This window comes from Gekko japonicus, unplaced genomic scaffold (assembly GCF_001447785.1).
Source record: "Gekko japonicus isolate JY-2015 unplaced genomic scaffold, Gekko_japonicus_V1.1 scaffold28, whole genome shotgun sequence".
Taxonomy (NCBI): Eukaryota; Metazoa; Chordata; class Lepidosauria; order Squamata; family Gekkonidae; genus Gekko; species Gekko japonicus.
In genome coordinates this window covers 2,238,813-2,258,915 of record NW_015177010.1, presented here as the reverse complement: position 1 = coordinate 2,258,915, position 20,103 = coordinate 2,238,813, and the positions used below count along the sequence as shown (strand labels likewise).

The 20,103-nt window shown below is 43.3% G+C and overlaps 1 protein-coding gene across 1 annotated transcript in view; it reads right to left on the bottom strand.

The window, feature by feature from the left end:
* Positions 1-20,103, bottom strand: part of ALDH1L2 (aldehyde dehydrogenase 1 family member L2) — a 47,284-nt gene that overhangs the window by 12,715 nt on the left and 14,466 nt on the right. Inside the window, exons 4-12 of the mRNA XM_015427591.1 lie at positions 18,429-18,594; positions 17,165-17,266; positions 14,401-14,490; positions 12,476-12,610; positions 11,866-11,991; positions 10,907-10,998; positions 7,798-7,945; positions 4,534-4,653; positions 3,061-3,188 (exon numbers count right to left, since the gene is read on the bottom strand). Of these exons, the coding sequence (XP_015283077.1) occupies positions 3,061-3,188; positions 4,534-4,653; positions 7,798-7,945; positions 10,907-10,998; positions 11,866-11,991; positions 12,476-12,610; positions 14,401-14,490; positions 17,165-17,266; positions 18,429-18,594 (1,107 nt within the window). The remainder of the gene's footprint in view (positions 1-3,060; positions 3,189-4,533; positions 4,654-7,797; positions 7,946-10,906; positions 10,999-11,865; positions 11,992-12,475; positions 12,611-14,400; positions 14,491-17,164; positions 17,267-18,428; positions 18,595-20,103) is intronic.

Sequence of the window (20,103 nt, the reverse complement as noted above, 5' to 3'; positions counted from 1 at the left end):
CACAGATGGTAGGGTTGGGGGAAAAAACATTTCACATTTCTGTGCACTCCTATGAGGGAACTGGCTGATGCAGGAAGGATCCTTTTCATTCCTCATTAACATCAGACAGAAGGTTGCTCTAAAGTACAAGTGGCCCAGTGCTGTCTTCCAATTCTAACTGATGCTTTAACATGTATCCACAAGTAAAGGAAGCAATCCCAAGGAAAAAAGAAGTTGCAGTGTGCTAAGGGTTTTATTTTGCTAGCATTGCACCTGCCAGTGTACAGTCCAGGATTCCCAGCATCAACTGTATAAATGGGTAGAAAGTCAGGTTTGGGCTCTGCACAGGTGCTGTATGATTCTTTCATGTGATGAATAAACAGGCAAAAGACTGAAGAAATCTCCATATGAAAGTCCTCCTATTATCCTGCTAATCTTGGAAACAGGTATACAAAATCAGTCTCATAGATTATATGCCTTTCAGTGCTCTCCAGCGAAAGACATGAATGAGATGCATTAGCTCTTCTATGAATGGAACAGGAGGTTGCAACGGGGATGGTGGGGGATTTCTGCTTCTTGCTGCAGGTCTCCCACTACAACTCACTATGTTCTGGTGAGTCTACCAACCTTGATGAGCCACTTTGGGGTGGGGGTATGGAGGGCTTTGGAAGTGGCTACACGGGGAGAGATCTGTTCAATGACCTCATTCCATTCATTGTCCATTGGATCCAGTCCACTGCAGTATAAAAATATCTTTAAAAATTACAATTGGGGATGTTTATGGAATTCTCCCCTCATCTTAATTTCTACTTGGTGTTCCAAATTAACTGATCTTGTTTGAAGAGTGATATGCACGCATTAGTGATCTGTCATTCTTCTTGAGTTTGATTGACTGTGCACAAGCAGCTTGCTGTAATTCTCAGGTTATGTTTTTCATCCCAGGTTACCATTGCTCCTGAGCGCAGGAATGTATTGATTAAAAACACAGAGAAAATAGGCGAAGGGTCCTCAGGCACGCCAATATAACAACAATAACAACAATGTAAGAAAATAAAAACCATGGGATAACTGCAAGCGACACTTATCTACCAACACAAATCTACTTATAAGAAAATAGCAAAATGTAACCACAGAAAAATAAAGAACTTTTATGTGCAATTAACAATTAATCCGGTTGTGAACAACAAAGAATTTATCTGGAAGAATAAACAGAAATACAACAAAGAACAGAACTTGCAAAATAATAAATACAAGTAAGCGATAAAGCCTGTTGTAAAAAATACTTGATAAGATCCAGTCTTTTAGTCTTCATACTGTCAGCACCTTATTTATGAGGGTGGGATTATTGTCACCATTATCAATTTCTGAAGAATTTTCAAAATGAGTCATAAGCCTGGGGAGCTTGTCAGCTTGCAAGATACGCTCCTTGTTGCTTACAAAAGGATTTATTGTATTCATTCTTTTAACAGTTATGCTCTTTGATCAAAAACAGCCACAAAAAGGAATCTTGCCTGTACACACACCAGTAGTAACTTGAAGAAAAAGAAGAGAATTTTAAACTCCAGCAAATATACACACAAAGAAAGGAAAGGAGGCACACTAACAGCAGGAATAAAAATGGATATGTGAAACCAATTCTTTGCAATGACAATCTAATGAATAATCCTCATCATGTTTTGAGCATTTTCAACAGTGGAAATGGTTCAGTAGCTAAATTGACAGAATGCTCCATCTTCTAGTGCTTTCGTTTGTGTTGTGTCTTCAATTGTCGGTGTTACACAGTTTTGCATTTAGTTCACTGTTTGACAACGTCCCTTCGATGAAAATATTTGAAATGGTTTTGCAATTGTTTGTTAGTTTATTGCAGGTCACTGACCTTCCATGTTACAATTTAGAATACCCACAAAACAATAATTTTTTAAAAGTACCTTATCCCTAAACAGGAGAATGTGATGAATGTATACTGCAATCTAATTCCTACAGATTTTTTTGCTCCCTATTTCAAGTGGATTTCTACAGTTTAACTTTGATGTCCAGAGAGAGCCTGTGACGACCCCTTATATGGGAGGACTGGTTTCCCTTTAAAAGTGTTCTTTATTTTGGTCTACTAGGGTATATCTGGCTGCCACCAGGAAATTTAAGGCTTTCCAGACCTTTATACTTTACTTTAGCTATTACTGGGTTGGTAGGTCGAGTTCTAGGCTTACAAGGGACTATGTGGTCCTGAGAAAGTATTTCTTTAGAGTTGGTATACTTGAATAAAAGAGGATTTATTGAAGTAATTCATATATAAAAGAGTAGAACAATGTAACTAGTACGGTTTAAATACTGAACACATGCTTGGTGTTTCACCCACAATCTGCTCCCTTATTGACAGGGATCTTTCAGGTAACTTTGTAACTCTTTAACTCAAGGTCATATTTGTTCACAGGTTTTCTCAGTTTATCAGGATATACAGCCTTTCCTATAACTTGTCTTCAATTTAACTTTCATTTACTTTTTCCTATCCTCTCAGAACAACCTCGGCTGTTCTGAACTGCTTACACACAGAACTACTTCTCACTTCTTTCATACACAGAACTTAACTGAACTTCTGCTTCTCTCACAGAACTCAGAACTTAACTGTCTCTAAGCTGTTAACTGCTTTTACACAGAACTGCTTGTCTAACTCTACCTGAACATCAACTGTCAAACCTAACTGAAACTCTAGACTGACACACATACTCATCCACTCAGAATCACTTCCAAAACCCCTCCCCCTCTCTGTCAACCACCAATCATATCACACTCACTTCTCTTAACCACTCTAGTCTACTTACCACCATGCAACCAAACTTTTAAAGAGACACACACTCACATAACACAAGGAATCATTACAGAGCCCATGTGGGTAGAAGATACAGGGCTGCCCAGTGTTCTCTAACAACTGCATTAGCATTGAGCTTGTAATATAAATTGTGAAGGGGAAAAAATTAAATGATTACATTCAAATGGAGCAGATCATGATTTTGCAGAAGCTACAAAATAGCTTTAGATGATACAAACACATGGAAAGGTGACCACTTATTAGTCTTGCCATACCTGTACATTAACCTCCCTCTGTCTCTTGGATTCATTTTCCCCCATTCACCGTGCTCAAAGGCATCCTTTGCCGCTGCAACTGCTTTGTCAACATCGCTGACTGTAGCAAGAGACACTTGGGCAATCACCTGTCATGGAGATACGGAGATACTAGCTCAAATTTTACTCTGATTTTAAGGTTTGCTCCCTTTACTTATTGATCCAAACTAGGTTTGCAAGGGGAGAGGGGGCAAAGGAGTGAATCAATCATTCATTGTTATGCCTTACTCAATTTTCTGTCTAATCCATCAAAACAGATTGTGCCGGAACAACAGACAAGGTTTCTTGCCTAATCAAACACTCCGGTTTTAATTCCATGCATAAACTAGGTAGGAAGGGTTAGCAATATCTTATGCATTCATTCAAAAGACTTATATCCCACCTCTATGCTTATGTCCATGTTGGCTTACAATATAAATGATAAAATGATAATATAACAAAAATCCAAGGTAAATATCAATGACAAAACACAACCAACGATTAAAACAGAATAAGGTGATAAAGAATAACTGAAACCGTATTAACAAAAACAGCTTTTAAAAACTACAGACCACTAATAATAAGACAGGGGTAGTTAAAACCAGCTAAAGGTGGGTCTAAAAGGCTTGTCTTGTATCTGGACCCAAAAAGAACACCGGCAAGTCTCTGTGTGTGGGAGGCTCTAGAACAGTGGCTCTTAGTCTTTCGTATCTTATGTCCTGCTGATCACTCTGTCAAAGTACCTGGGTCCCACCATGACAGAAACAAAAAAGCCTGAGAAGGAACTGTATATAGTTACAGGCATTCCATTATTATAGTTATCATTTATGTCAAGTTTTAAAGATATAAAAATTACAGTAGTATTGTTGAGAGTAAAGTCTATTGCTGTGGCTTTAGTGGATAATCCCTGGCAGGTAGGGTTGGCAGAAGAAGGAGGAGGAGATTGGATTAATACCCCACCCTTCACTCGGAGTCTCAAAGTGGCTTACAAACTCCTTTCCCTTCCCCTCCCCACAATGGACACCCTGTGAGGTAGGTGGGGCTGAGAGAGCTCTTTCAAGAACTGCTCTATCAAGAACAGCTCTGATAGCACTATGGCTTGCCCAAGGTCATCCAGCAGCTGCAAGTGGAGGAGTGGGAAATCAAACCCGGTTCTCCCAAATTAGAATCTGTGATCTTAACCACTACACCAAACTGGTTCTTGGAGACTTAAAGGCAGACATAGGGACTGAGGGAGAGCAAATTCTTAGTCACTGTTATGAAAATCCTGCATCCCACCTTGACGACTTCTGTCTATCACTGGTGGAGAGACACAGTATAGGTGCCACCACTAAGAAGGTCCTGCCACTGGTACCCCACCCCCCAGCTTTGGAACATGGGGACATACAGAGCAGAGCCGCTGATGATGACTTCAGTGGGTGGGCAGGCACAATGTACATCACATGGTTTACTCACCGATCCATCTGTTGGATTTATAGAGTCGTACGTTTTGCCATCTTCAGAATCTATAAACTGTCCGTTGATAAAACACTGATATGGCATCTTTACAGTCATATTGTTGACATCTTTTGAAACCTAACAGCATAACAAATCACAAGTTTCAATTTCTCCTGTATGCAACACACAGGTGAACTTATGTTTTAGTGGAAAAAAGAAGACATATCAAGGGCCCAAGTATACATGTGATTATCAGATGAGATGAAAATTGAATTAAAATTATACCTATCTTCAACAAGACTGTCCAAATATATAGAGGCATGAGAACAACACTTGCCACACCACTAAAGAAATGCACAGGATGGGGGTGTCTGGTTGCATTCAGACATTACAGCTTTGGGAGGTTTTGTGATATATTTCATTGTTCATGTACTCCTCCCTTCCCTTCCCTTCCCTGCTGCATGAGGATCAGAAACTGAAGACTTTCTGGTTTAGAATGTCTTCAGTTTGTTGTGAGGGGATGGCCAGGTGCAGTCAGCATAGCAAATCCAGAGTTATTTCCCCTCTAAGTAGGTTCATAATCCATAGTATCATGAGAGGATGCTCGAAGCTTGGGAGCGATGCTGTGAGTGGCGCTTCCTAAAAAAGGCTTGATGCCGGTGGCGGTGGCAAGTTCGGCGCGGCAGCTCACGGCGATGCCCTCGAACGTGGTCTCTGTTCCGAGGGAGATGATCCCACCTTCGTCGCCAGTGAAAAGTATGCAGACGGAGAGTGATTTCAGCTAAAATACTTTTACTAGTCAGGAACAAGACGCTTTGGCCTGTTCGCAGGCCGGCTTATATTCCCTCAGAACCCACCACCACAACACCACCACCCCACTTCCTGATAGGTTATTTACAGTAACCGAGAGGCCTACTGGCCTCACGGTCTGGGACCTAGCCCTCTGATTGGGCCTGGTTAGGATCCTTCTGGCCCATTGTCCTTAGGCACGAAGCTTGAGGTTTTGCTCCCCGGACAAGTCCGGACATGCCCGGCCCTGTTGGGCTGGATACACTACAGAGGGAATGTGCAATCCCAAAATAAACCAGATTTGTGGTCATCATAGTCAAACCCCAGTTTGTTCTTGATGTCTTGGTGTCATGAAAAGGGAGCTCCCGGTCACCGCCAAAGGCAATGGTGGCCAGGGGCTGGTTTGCCGCCACGGAGGAAGGCGGGGCAGCAACAGCGTCCCAGAGCAGTGCACTGGGATGTGAGTGGGAGGAGCCAGCCTGGTTAGGCTCAGCTCCACTCCCGCCCAAGGCCAGTTGCTGCCTCATGCTCGCCCGCCCGCCCGCCCTGTTTTCTAGTGTAGGCTGAGGCTGGTCGCCCAAGGGGGCCAGGTAGGAATTTTTCACTATTACCCAGGATTGGCAATGGGGTGGTAGTGTTTTCGCCTACCTTACACTGGAGCAGTGGAACAACGGGTTTGGGCGTGGCTGTTAAATAGGTTGGTCACTTTGGCAGAATAGGGCAGGGATAAGGAAGAGGAAAATGGTGAGCACCTTAAACCGTCCCTTGTTTTGGGAACTGGGGGGTCTTCAGGAACGGCCTGCGGGCTATTAAGGCCCTGGGTGGTGAATGATGATTCCCTCTGGGAACCTCTTGGGTAAGCTTCTCTCTGCAAGCTGTATGGTTTCAGGGGTAGGTGCTCCTGGGAGGCTACCAGTGGCTGAGCTGCTGGTCGCAAGCCAGATTAATGGCTTAAGACTGGGGTTGGTGGCTCGCCCACATATTAGACAAGGAGGCTGGTCAGCCTGACACCTGCCTTGTCTGTTCTGCTACCTAGGAAGTGCTCCCTTGCCGGTTTTTGTTAATAAACTGTATATAGTTAATAAAGTGGCCCTTGTTTGATCCAAACTGTTGTCCGTCTCGTTATTCTGACTGTGGGGGCAATGTCACATAATATGTTTCACCAGTTCAAATATAACGACATTGCTGAAAATAATGCAGGCTTTAAAAAAAAAAACAAAAATAGGAAGATATATTTGGCACTAATTTTTAGCACTTGAGCAATGAATTATAGTAGCAGTATTATGTTACCATCAGTATGGGCAGGGGTCTTGTTGTAGAAAAAGAGCTGCCGGAGCTCATTAGCATAACTCATTAGCATAACTTATTTGCATATGCCACGCCCCCTGACATCACCGGAAGTGACAGAAGGCCACACCCCCTGACATCACCGGAAGTGTGTCAGAAGGCCCGGCTACTTACCCTCCTGCTTCATCCTCATTCCCAAACGGAATGAGGATCGAAGCAGAGGGCGGGGTAAAGAAGGGGGCGGGGCTTCACCACGTGACCGCCCCGCCCCCTAGAGGTTCTCTTCCGGAGCTCCGTACCTGAGAGCTCCCCCCCGACTAGAGCCCTGAGTATGGGACTTAATCCAGCAAGCAAAAAAAAGCACAAGTTTTATAAAGAGAGCAGGTTCTTCTGCAGCTACCATGTCAAAAGGTTTGTAAATCTGCCCCTTGTCACTTTAGCATGTCTGCATGGGTTCCCCTCCCCCCCAGGGCTCAGTAGCAGATCCCCATAATTAACACAGAGGGAGGAGGCACAGGAAGGCTCAGAGAACATCTTTGAAAAATATAATCAGGGTATGATTGGAAGGCACATGAAATAGCAATCTGGTTGAAACCAAGCAGGTCTGGGTCTTTTCATGGTCTAGATGGGATTTCTCCTGGGAGCCCTATCCCTTTCACCCAGAGTTCCATGAGAGAATAAAGATAGGCATCAATTAAATAAATAAAAAGAACACATCCTTATTTAGATATTGTTTCCTCCACTTCTAGGTAAGCTCTAAAGTACTAGATCAGCAGCTCCTCTACTGGGACATAGTCCAGCTTCAGTGCAAGTTTTCCACTGACTACAGTGCAGAAGAGAATTAAATTTACAAAGTACTTGCTCACACACACCCCCACACACGAAATAATTAGTTGGAAGCTCTGTGGAATTATCTTCTATTTAGCTGTAAGCTTTAAATGTCACACAGTGACACAAGTGGGACAGACCCTCATTTAAAGGTATGGACCTTCCATTGTCCCATGTCGTTTGGGCTCCATGGAAATGAATCTTGCTGGCAAATGCAATGCAGAGTAGTGTGCAAAAGGCACAGAAATACAGTGCAGCCCCCAGAAGGTCCATGCAGTAAACAAAACCCCTCCATCCTCACCTTCTTCATGTGTCATTTTGTTATTTGAATTATATAAGAGACTGTGAAATCGGAGTGAAATGAAAAATTCAGCTTACATAATCGATTACTAGTTCTTCCTCCTTGTCCTCCCCCCGATGTTTCCGGACAACCGTTTGGATAAAGTCACCAAACTTAGGTGCCATATAGACATCTTCATTCTGTAGCTCGAGGCCACCACACTTTTGCTTAATCTCTTCAATCATCCTTAAAATATAAGAGTAGGGGGAAAAAGGTGAAATTGGTCAAAACAACCGAACGGGATTTTTGTGCAACTTCTTTTGTACTTTCTGCAATCTTCCAAGATGGGGCTCAGTAGGCTAAATAGTTATGTCTCGCAATCTGCAGACACTAGTTTTCTTTCTGACTTGATCAAAACCAGAAGACAGTAGATGAAAAAGGAGTTGGCAAATGGCACAATCCAGTGACTTCCTGTGACAACCAGCCTCTAGGACCAGGGTAGGCAACCCCCGGCAAATGTACCAAACAGCAGCATGTCAAACCATTTTCTTGGTATATGGGGCCAGTGACAGATTCAGGTGCTGTGGTACTGACAGCATGGCTGGGGGTCCCAGTGGGTCTGGCCAAATACAGCCCTTTTCTCCCTCCCACCACTTTGTCTGCTGGCATGCAAACATCTTAAGAACATAAGAGAAGCCAATGTTGGGTCAGGCCAATGGCCTGTCCAGTCCAATACTCTGTCATACAGTGGCCAAAAATATCAGGTGCCATCAGGAGGTCCACCAGTGGGGCCAGGACACTAGAAGCCCTCCCACTCTTGCCCCCCCCAAGCACCAAGAATACAGTGCATCACTTGCCCCAGACTGAGAGTTCCTATCTATACCTTGTAGCTAATAGCCACTGATGGACCTCTGCTCCATATGTTTATCCAATTTCCTCTTGAAGCTGTCCATGGTTGTAGCCGCCACCACCTCCTATGGCAGTGAATTCCATGTGGTTATCACTCTTTGGGTGAAGAAGTACTTCCTTTTATCTGTTCTAACTCGACCGCTCAGCAATTTCATTGAGTGCCCACGAGTTCTTGTATTGTGAAAAAGGGAGAAAAGTACTTCTTTCTCTACCTGCTCTATCCCATACATAATCTTATAAACCTCAATCATATCACCCCTCAGTCGTTGTTTCTCCAAGCTAAAGAGCCCCAAGCATTTTAAACTTTCTTCACAGGGAAAGTGTTCCAATCCTTTTATCATTCTAGTTGCCCTTTTCTTCATCTTCATAGGTAGATGTTGCAGGGGAGTTGGCACTTGAGCTTAAAAGGTTACCTACTCCTGCTCTACAGCTTTATCTACACTCCAAAAGTTTACGGGTTTTATATCACTTCACTGTCATGATTTCCCCCCCAAAGAACTCTGGGATTTGCAGTCTGGGAAAGCACTGAGAATTCTGTTAGAAATCATACACATAGACACAATAATTTGCAGAGTTCCCTGGGCAAAGGAAATGATGATTAAACCAGCTGGATATTGTTGCATGGATCTGACCTAGAAGTGTGAATATGATTCCTACTTCCATAAACTACTGGTGGGGCCAGGTTTTTTCCATTCCACAGAATCCAAACTGTATCTGGGGAGCCAAAATGAAATGCAGGAGGGGTCAGTTTAGATATCTGAGATGGTAAATGGAAACCACAAATTGCTTCCCCTAACAGCTGTCCCCACATAGTCAGTTGTTTGCTTGCATGACCACCACACAGATTGTGCAGTTTTCACCATACGTCCAGTGGTTTTTTTAATGTTTGAGGTGATGTGAAAAAATTTGCCTGAGGCACATTTTGAGCTCTTGCACAGAAACAGTTCAGTATAGAGGAACCTCCTCCCTAGGAAGAGCCAATCATTCGCATCCGTGTCCCAGCCATAATGTGCAAGTCATTTGCAATTATCAGCATGGGAGCAACACATACTTGATCTCGGATTTACAAAATCAGCGAACTGTTTTAGATACCCTAGCACTAACAAAAATGGGGGGGGGGGGAACTCTCACACCCTGATGCTAACTCCAACTGCACAGAAGTAAATTCCCAATTGCAGTCTCAGCCTTAATGATAGAATTGCTTCAGTTAAGGGTTTTGGAACAGTACTCTTTTAAGTGGAGAAGTCAGACCTGGTGGCTTGAAAGTAAGCAAGCCAGTAGGCAGACAATTCAGTGGTTCAGTTAAAGGTCAAGAGGGATTCATGCTATCTGCAAGCAGTTCACAAGTTGCCAGTTCTGAAGAGCCAGAGCATAGCTAGCATTAATATAAGGCCCAGTAGTCCTTTACTGGCTCTTCAGGATATTTGAATTCCTGCAGGTCTGAAAGTTACAGCGCATCCCCTAGGCATCAGCAGTAGCAATGCTGAGGGCAGCAAAAATTAGGACAGAGGCTCCTTCAAAGCGTTTAGCTATGGTGGGGCATTTCAGGGACATGTCTCCTCACTCATTAGCCACGCCTCATTGGCCCTGCCCCACCCCAGCACATGAAAGGGCATCAGCCGCTCCCACTGCTGCCACCCAGCCCACACCAGCAGCACCAGCATCATCCCGTTGCCCAGCACGACGGCCATGAATATCACCACTGAGATGGCTGCACATGCATCCACCGCCAGCCACTCCAGCACCTTGCGGCCCCCGCCGCCCACCTTGCCCATCCTCTGCACCACGCTGGGAATGGCCACCCACAGGGCCGAGCACACTATCCATAGGGCAGCCAGCAAGCCCGAAGCAGGGAGGGAGGAGAGGTGCCTCCCTGCCTGCCAGCTGCACCCACTCCCCCGGGGCTAGAGGCAGTGTGACTGCACCATTCTTGGCAGCTGCCTGGCAAGACGCTCCGCAGCCCCTGGTGGAGATGAGGGGTCAAGGTGGGCCTCCTCCTCTGCTGCCGTTCCCCTCACCCAGCACCCCAGCCCCTGCCCCACCACCCCAAAATTTCTAGCTACACCCCTGGCTCCCTCTGTTTACAAACTGCATAGGGAGTAAAATGCCTGGTTATGATTCATGTAAGTGGTGTGTAAGAGGGCCTCGGCTTGCTATAAATGTCTGGGACCTGTGCAGCATTCTGGGACAAGGTGTCCAGGGTGGGGGTTACATTGTATCCTATATGAAGCATCTTGACACTCTGCTCCCAGTGTGCGGGAGGGGCTAGATCGTGACTATTAGAGAAGAACGACTTACCTAACAACATCCATAGACGATGCTCCAGATTTAAAGAAGTCAGTAGAGTCTTCAATTGCAGACACATTGCTCAAAATTCCTTTCCAAATGGACTACAAGAGAAGGAAAATATGTGAGGTGATGACACAAGCAAAGCCTTCGGTCAAGGTGGCCAGAACAGCTGGGCCTTCCATTGAGCCACTAGGTGAAGGGATGGCCATTTCTGTGGCAGCTCCAATATTGTGGAATTCCCTCCCTAGACAAAAAGCTTCTGACTTAACAGAAGGACCCAAAGATTTTTTAAAAATCACCCAGACATTTGGCAAATGAGTCTACTGGCTGTTTAAATTTGTTCTGATTGCAGATTTTGCCTATTTATATGTATGATAATAATAATAAAAATCATAATAATTATATATACATAAATATCATAAAGATATATATCAAAGTATTGAACTTTGATATATTTCAAACATGTAATTAAACTGTTTTGAACTCCAGAAATACATGTTGTCCCCAAAATTACAGCTTTTAAAACCTTACACCTTTAAATCAGGCAGAGAGACAGAGAAAGAGAGACTGAATCTCTCTCTCTCTCTCCCCCTTCAAACCAATCTATAAAGGGGCCAGCTATTTCTGGTATACGTACTCTCACATCCCATGGAAATTTAATTGAAACATGCATACACCTCCTTGCATCAACTTTACAATGGTTGCATCAACTTTACAATGGTTTAAAACAACACACAAAGTAATCCACAAACTAAATCCAAAATCATTTACATGCATATTTACATGTATATTCCTAGGGATTTATTGCAGATTACTTTCAAAGGACAAACACACTTCAGTGATCTTGCACTTGTTCTTGTGATATTGGATGGATTTAACATCCTTTTGTTTTTGTCTTTATAGCAGCCATCATATTTAAATAAAACTTTGTGGTTTTCCTCAAACACAGAAATTGATTGGAGAACTACCTTGATCTCTTCTGCCATCTTTTTCTCATCTTCAGTAAGATCTATGGCAGACACCTCATCACTAGAAAAATATTTAGATGCTGGGATCATTCTTCCATCTTCAAACTGTAGATTTCTTACCAGCAACTAGAGAAAAGAAATAGAAATACGTATAAACAGTGCAAACCTGAACAGCATTACAACCAGTGTTCCCTCTAAGCTGAGTTAGTGTGAGCTAGCTCACAGTTTTTTAGCCTCTGGCTCACACATTTTTGTCTTAGCTCAGGAAGGATGGCTCCAGAACAAACTAATTTATGCAGCAGCCAAATCTTCTGCTCACAATTTTAATGCCAATAGCTCACAAAGTAGAATTTTTGCTCACAGGGCTCCATAGTTTACAGGGAACTTTGGTTACAACCTTTTAAGTCAATGGGTTTAGAAGGCCAGGTGGAAAACATGAGAAACAGGAATTTGTTTCTCATCAGTTGTACCAGAATATCTGTTTGCAGTGCTATCATAAACCTAGTCTGGTTTTGCATAAAAATTCACATACAATTCCATTTTTCTCCTGATGTCTTCCAAAGTCTACAGTTATATCTTTCATTTAGTATCATGCTTCTCAAATGCATACCATCTTTCTGTCATTGCCAAACAGAACAAGCCCATTCTTGGTTACAAGCCCTGGTTGGGTGGCTCCTTCTATCGCCAGCTCTTCACCAGGGGGTGCTGAACCGTCAAGTAATGATGACCCATAGAAAGTACCTCTCTACAAAAACAAAACAGAATGAACCATGAAATGATTAAAATGGCAACTTTTCCCTCAAGGAATAAATGGCAAAGGCCCTTTTGAAAGCTCTTATACTTCAGAGGTCAAACAGAGAGACTGTAGCTGTGGCTCAGTAAAGAGCATGAGCTCATAAATCCACGCAGAAGGTCCCTTGTTCAACCCCTGGCACCTGCAGTTAAAGGATCTGAGGTGTGAGGAAAGAGCTTTCTCTGGCTGAGGCCCTGGAGAGTTGCTGCCAGTCAGAGTAGACAGTACTAAGCTAGATGGGCCAATGACCCATCTCAAAATAACACAGCATCAAAGTTCCAAGTACTTTATTATTCTGATGTCAGAATGGCACGATGAAAAACAACAAAGAGGAATGTGGCATCTTAAAGACTGACAAATAGCTTTTATAGACTAGAAGACTTGTTGACTAGAAGACTTAAGGTGCCACAGGACTTTATGTTGATTGGACATACGAAACTGCCATATACTGAAGCAGGCCCTTGGTCTATCAAGGTTAGTATTGTCTACTTAGCCTGGCAGTGGCTCTCCAGGGTCTCAAGCAGAGGTCTCTCAGATCACCTCTTACCTGATCCTTTTAACTGGGGGTGCTGGAGACTGACCCTGGAACCTTCTGTGTGCAAAGCAGATGCTCTGAGCCCCTCCCCATGGCCCCTCCCCATGGGGTTTGTAAAACTTTCTCAAATCACACAAATACTGCAGGATGTCCATCTGGCCTCAACCAGGGCCAGGGCTTTTTCGGCCCTGGCTCCTACCTCGTGGAATGAGCTCCAATATGAGATCAGGGCCCTGTGGGATTTACTACAGTTCTGAAGGGCCTGCAAGATGGAGCTCTTCCACCCGGTTTTTGGTTGAGGCGGCAGACGTCCCTCCTTTTCCCTGGCCAACCAGCCACCAGTGGCCTGGATCTAATTTGACATTGGGGTACCACTGCTATACTCAAATAAATCTGATGAATATTTGAACAAATTGCTTTACACAGTATTTTATGATTGTGTGATTTGTGATTAATTTGTTATTAAATTATTGTTTAATGGTATTGATGTAAACTGCCCTGACCCCACTTGCGAGGAGGGCAATATATAATCAATTACATAAATTAAAAATGGGTCATATTATTCAATGCATATCATTGTTAATTTGGGTCTCTCTCCTTAAGGGGTTGGCAAATGTAGGGAGAGGCAAAACAAAAAACAAACAAAAACCTGCTCTTACCTTTTAATGAGCTGACCCTTTGAGAGAACTATTTCTTCTTTAAATCATGTCATATAAAGGAAATGTGTGAAAGCCAACAAATTCACCTAAAAGAATGCCTTTTGTTCAATGTTTGATTCAAGAGATAAAGCCAAAGTATTAACATTTCTTGTTCAACAACTTCTTTTACTCCAGGAAGTGCACACTGCTACCAAATCATTCATCAGATGTACAACAATCTAGCTGTATGACGTCCATGTGTCATTAAACATTTGAGTCAGATCATATGGAACTTTTACGCTAATGGTGGTTATTTACCTCCCATACAAGGAGACTTCTGGTGGTGCTCTTTTATTGGTGCAAGTCTCATTATGCTGGCAGAAAACATGACTGTCAACAGAATGGTTCCTTAGGAGCCAACCCTTTTTTCCTGACCCAACCAAGTTGTTCTTGCCTCTGTAAGCCGCCCTGAGCCCACTGGGGAGGGCGGGGTATAAGTACGAAAAATAAATAAATAAATAAATATAAATTGTATTTTCATCAACACATTTGTAATTTACAGTGCTCACCTGACCGCCAATCAGTGCCCAAGCTCCAGGTACTTTATCATGCCCTCTGATCCAGTTGTGCAAAGCTACTGCCGGCTGATCCCAAGAAATCTAAGAAGCCAAGAGGTTGATATTATCAAGTTCTTCCAGGTATGGTCAAGGTGAAAATTACGGTTAACATGACAATAAAAAGGATAAGGGAATAAGAACTATGGCTGTAATTATTATGCAAAATACATGGATACCATTAAACAGGAGTGTATTCACTAATTGCTAATCACATGAAACAGATGATAGGATGGTTTAAAAACAGAGAAGGAACAGCTTTCCATTTGGAGCATGACATTGGAGAAATAACATCATAACACTCCCACTGACAGGAAGAACAACCTGGAACATGGAAGTTACACGTTGTTCTTCCAATGGTAACTGAAGGAAAAGATAGATGGGACAAAGAGAGGAACAGCTTCAGGCAATATTATCAGAATGTCTATTATGGATTTCTTCCTGCTAACTACTTGGAACACTTACAAAACAGGAAAGAGGGGTTATTTTAAAAAAGGTAAACAGAAAATAGTATATATCATAGTAAACAGCTAATGTAGTCATATTAAGGAATGAAGCCGTTTACTTCTGTACAAGCTATGCTTAATTCTCTTTCTTTTGCTAATTAAGAATATCGAAAAATGTAAGGTTTACAAAACCTTTCAAAGGACACAGAATACTCTAAGGCATCAGCGTTAATTCAACATTGTGAGAGATCGTCTTGAATAGTTCATGCTTGCAGTGTGTACATTACGACATTTACACTAGGAATGATAGAGAGAAAATATGTATTTTTTTATTCCAATACCTTTGCAATCTTGAGAACACTCTCCTGAGAGTAAAGGTAAAGGTTCCCTTGCTCGAAAGCCAGTCGAATTCGACTCTAGGGTTGCGGTGCTCATCTCCGTTTCAAAGCCGAAGAGCCATGGTCATGTGGCCGGCATAACTAAACACCAAGGCGCACGGAATGCTGTTACCTTCCCACCGGAGTGGTACCTATTTATCTACTTGCAATTTCTTGCTTTCGAACTGCTAGGTTGGCAGGAGCTGGAACTAGAGACGGGAGCTCATTCCGTCTTGTGGCACCCGGGGCTGGAACTGCTGAACTACCGACCTTCCACAGCCTGCAGTTCAGTGTCTTAACCACTTGAGCCACCACAGCTCCTGAGAGTAAGCCCCAACAAATAAAGGCCCTATGTGGCCTGGGACCAACATATCTAAGGGACCGTCTCTCCCCATATGTCCCTTGGAGAGCCTTGCACTCTGCTGACCAACATCTGCTGGTTGTCCATGGCCCAAAGGACGTCCACTTAGCCTCAACCAGGGCCAGGCCTTTTCTGCCCTGGCACTGCCTGGTGGAACATGCTCCTGCTTGAAAGCAGGGCCCTGCAAGACTTACTACAGTTTTGCAGGACCTGTAAAACCGAGCTGTTCAACCAGGACTCTGGATGAGGCAGCGGATGGCCTCCCTTGCTGAAAACTTCCCTATTACATTTGCCCATGAAAAGAGACGTTACTATTGTTTCTGTTGTGACTCTTTGTTTTGTCACCTATTTAGCACTGCTGGAATCTTATAAATTAATGTATAATTTTGCCATCTTTTAAATGGCTTTAAGCAATTTATTACGGTAATTTGTTTTAATGTTTCTGTGAATTCTCTTGTTGTCACCTGCCCTGAGCCCACTTGCAGGGAGGGTGGGCGATAAATCCAATAAATAAATAAATAAAATGGGACTTAGTTCTGAATAGACCAATTTAGGATTGGTCTGACAGAGGATGGGCTAATTTTCATTAGCTGCCAAGGGAAAGAAGAGCCGCTACATACTAGTTTCTAATGATAGAGGTTATACGAAGCCTATCTGCACTTCCTTGGAATGCACACAAGCATATGGGTGAAAAGGTCAGATATCACATGACAGTAATGTTTTCAACCTATTACAGCACAACCAAATCACATGTACACAGAACACAAATGTAACATAAACACAACATTATGAAAGAGCAGACTTTCCTGTTAATTGACGAAAAGCAACTGGGACTGAATTCAAAGATTAGTGATGTCCCTGTTTAAATTACCATACCATGGACGATGAGTTTTTTGGAGAATGGAATGATTTTAAAATTTATCTGGAAAAGAACTGGGATGTGAAACAAAACTTAATATGTTTAGATCAATATTAAGTCAAACGATGTTATCTTTAGATTGTAATGATGAAAAACTGATATTGTTGATGATATGAAGTAATTTGGAGCAGGGGTGGAAGCATTGTGGGAAGCCATTGGAGGGAGGGGAGGAACTGGGAATGGGGTAGACAATTGATAGAATGAAATGTTTTATATGTTGTATTCCTGAGAAAATAAAATTTGTTTACCTAAATTACCATACCATGGCATTCAATAACCTTAGACTAAAGGTATGTTTACTGCCTGCAAAAAGCATAAGGTGCTGTAAATAAGTCTCTTGGGTTAGAGTGTCAGACTAGAATCTGGGAGACCCATGTTCAAATCCCTGTTCTCCCATGGAAGCTTGCTGGATGATCGTAGGCCAGTCACACACTCTCAGCCTGACCTACTTCACAAAATTGTTGCAAGGATAAAAAGGGGAAGGGAGAATCCTGTGAGATGCCCTGAGCTCCTCGGAGGAAGAGTGGAATAAAGATGATTGACACCTGCCTCTTTTGGCACTATGCATCAGAAGCTGCAGCCACACCTTTGGCCAGAGGACCGTTGCCAACATTACCTCTGCATTTTCTTTCTTCTGGATGCCTTCGTAAGTCGCCCCATCTTCAGACTGGGGGACACGAGGAGCTTTACCATCAGCAATTAATTGCACAGCTTCTACCTAAACAGGAACAACAAAAATAATGTTGATTGTTCCAGGAGACTAATTTTCTTTCCTGGACTGCATTTTTGAAACAGATCATCAAAAAAAGCCCAACTGTGCAATCTTTGCAGAGTTACTCCAGACTAAGGCAATTGAAATCAATTAGATTAGATGGATGTAAGTCTGCATAGGACTGTACGGCAAGACACTCAAGTCAGGCAATGTGCTCTGATGGCAGTCCCCGAGACCAACAAATCAACATTGTTCTATAGCAGCAGCTGATGCCATGCACTGGTGCAGTGCCCATGAGCTATGATCATGAAGTGGTCTCAGTTCAGCTGTGAATTCACTGCATAAGCATCAGTTAAGCAAACGACTGCTTTTCAGCTGTAGTCCACCATTTGTAGTCAAATGATGATGATAATGGCTGTCAGGGCCTGCCTGGCTCAGTGTTAAAGGAAGGAGGTAGTATCCTCCTTGGAGAAGGACTCCTTCCACATTCCATGCAACACCTGGGGCCCAAACACAACTGGATCTCCTGAGGGAAGCCCCAGTCCCACTACTCAAAAGGACAATCTAGGGAGCTGATAGAGATGGAGTACCAGGAGCTCCAAATTAGACCCATCTGTCTCAAAAGTCCTACAGGGCTTCTCAACAACAACAAAAGCCTGAAATAGGAGTGCACATCTGGCAGCTCAGGATATCCAGCTACCCAGTCTTATTTGGGAGGAAGGAGTTGCACTCTCAGTCTGAGCAGAATCAGAGCTGTCACTCAAATAACAGGACAGGTCATCAAGTCCTCTAAGACTGCTGAAATCTGACCTTCACTGGTTCCACGTTCTCCAAGACTGCTGCCCTCTCCAGGCCCTTGCTTTCCACTCCAGTTACTGAATCTTCTGGACAGCTCCTGCACTGATCTCAGCTACCAGCCTTTAACCCTGTTGCTCCCCTGACTGAGTGAGAGTCCTGAGTGGTTAAGAAATGGGACACATCGGTCTACTTTACGCAGCACATTTTGAGCACTTTAAAAGATGCTGCAGAAATAGCAAGAACTGTTATGCCAGTCTGTTCTATGGTTTGTTGCTGTGTTCTTGTGTAGGGTGAAATTTGGCAGTCTGTCATTTGAAGTGTCAGCCAGTGTTCTTTGTAGGTTGTCTGTGCTAAACCCAAAACTCCTTACCATAGCCTTTATTCCTTCTGGGAAAAGAAACCGATTATACAGGTCATCCACGGTATCATTTGGGCCAACGTCACATTCCCGCTGCAGGAGGATTGGGCCAGTGTCCAGACCATCATCTGCCCAGAAAATTGAAAATCCTGCTTTTTTGTCTCCCTGAATTAAAGTCCTGATAACAAGTAAGGAGACATGAATAAGATCAAGCCAAAATAGTTAGAAGTAGTAATAAATATCAGCATTTTTCATTATCAGACAGGTACACGGATGGCCTTATGCTAGAAGAAAGTGGGACAGAAATAATTTATTAATCAGTTTCTGTAACTTCTGCACCATGATTTATAGGCCTGTGGGCTTTAGGGCTGCAAACATGTGCATAGTTACTTTAGAGCAGGGGTGGCCAAACTTGCTTAACATCAAATGTTTGAGAGCCGCAAAATATGAACAAATATTACACACAAGTCCGACAAGGACTCTCTTTCTGATAAGGGGGCGGCTGCCCCCAAGCATACATATAAATTGAGGATTAGAAAAGATAAGACAAAATGAAGGCTGAAGGACTCTGAAGTGTGCCTTTAAACTTTAGTTTTATTGTGGGATGCTCTGGGTGTTCTCTTGGATGGTTAAAACTTTGGATAAAAAGATTTAAAAATTAGCATAGCTATGTTCAAAGTAATATTAGCAATTTAACATTTATACAAGCTGTTGTGATTATCTCCTATTCTTGGGGTTTTAGTTAGTTGTGGTTTCCTTTCCTTTCTCCCTAGATGTAGTTACCCCTTCCCAATTTTTCGTTGTAGTTTGTAGTATATAAAAAAATGTGACTTCTGGTTGATGGCGGCACGCTCACGGACTCACCTCCCGGACCTCCCGGGGGTGTCTCCGTGCTCTGGCAGACAGAGGGGGTGAGCAGGCTCGTAACCCCCCCAGGAGCCCAGGGAAGGGCACCTGGCCAAGGAGCTTTGAGGGGGTAGCCTCTTCTCTGGCCGAATGCCAGGGAATCGAGGCTCCCCCTTGCTCCAGTGGTCCGTCCAGCCGAGAGACCTGATGGTACAAGTGAAGCTAACCGGGTCAAGCACAGGAGATCAGGCGTGTGAAATGATGGATGAAGAGGGGTCAGAAGACCAACTATGAACGTGAGTCAAATGAGAACTGATTTTTAAACGAAAAGACACTCCTTACCCAAAGCGGCGAAACGGCAGAAGTGAGTGTTGGGAGGGACGCCTCCCATGTCCATAAATCGTTGAGCGAAAGGGGAGGGAGTGGAAGAATAAACAAGAAATTGCCCAGAAGTACTCATTCATCGAGCTATACAGATAAGCGTATATTCAGAGACTTTAAAATTTATTGCGAAAGCAAACAAACAAGAAAAAGATGGCGGGGAAGAGGGACAGAGACAAAGAGAAACTTTTAAAAGCAAAACTAGAGTCCCCGAAGGTGCCGGAAATGACCAGTGAGACGACGAAGGCGATGACAGAGGTCATGCGCCCTCTGCTGGAACAGCTCAATGTCTTTAAAGAACAGATGTCTGTGGTAACAGCGAATATTACTGTGCAACAAAAGCAGCTGCAAGTTGTGACAATAAGTATTACTGCTCAACAAACACAAATAACGGATTTGATTCAAGTAATGAAGCAGGATGCTGAGAAAGTAAAGGAAATAGCTGAGACAACGCAGATAG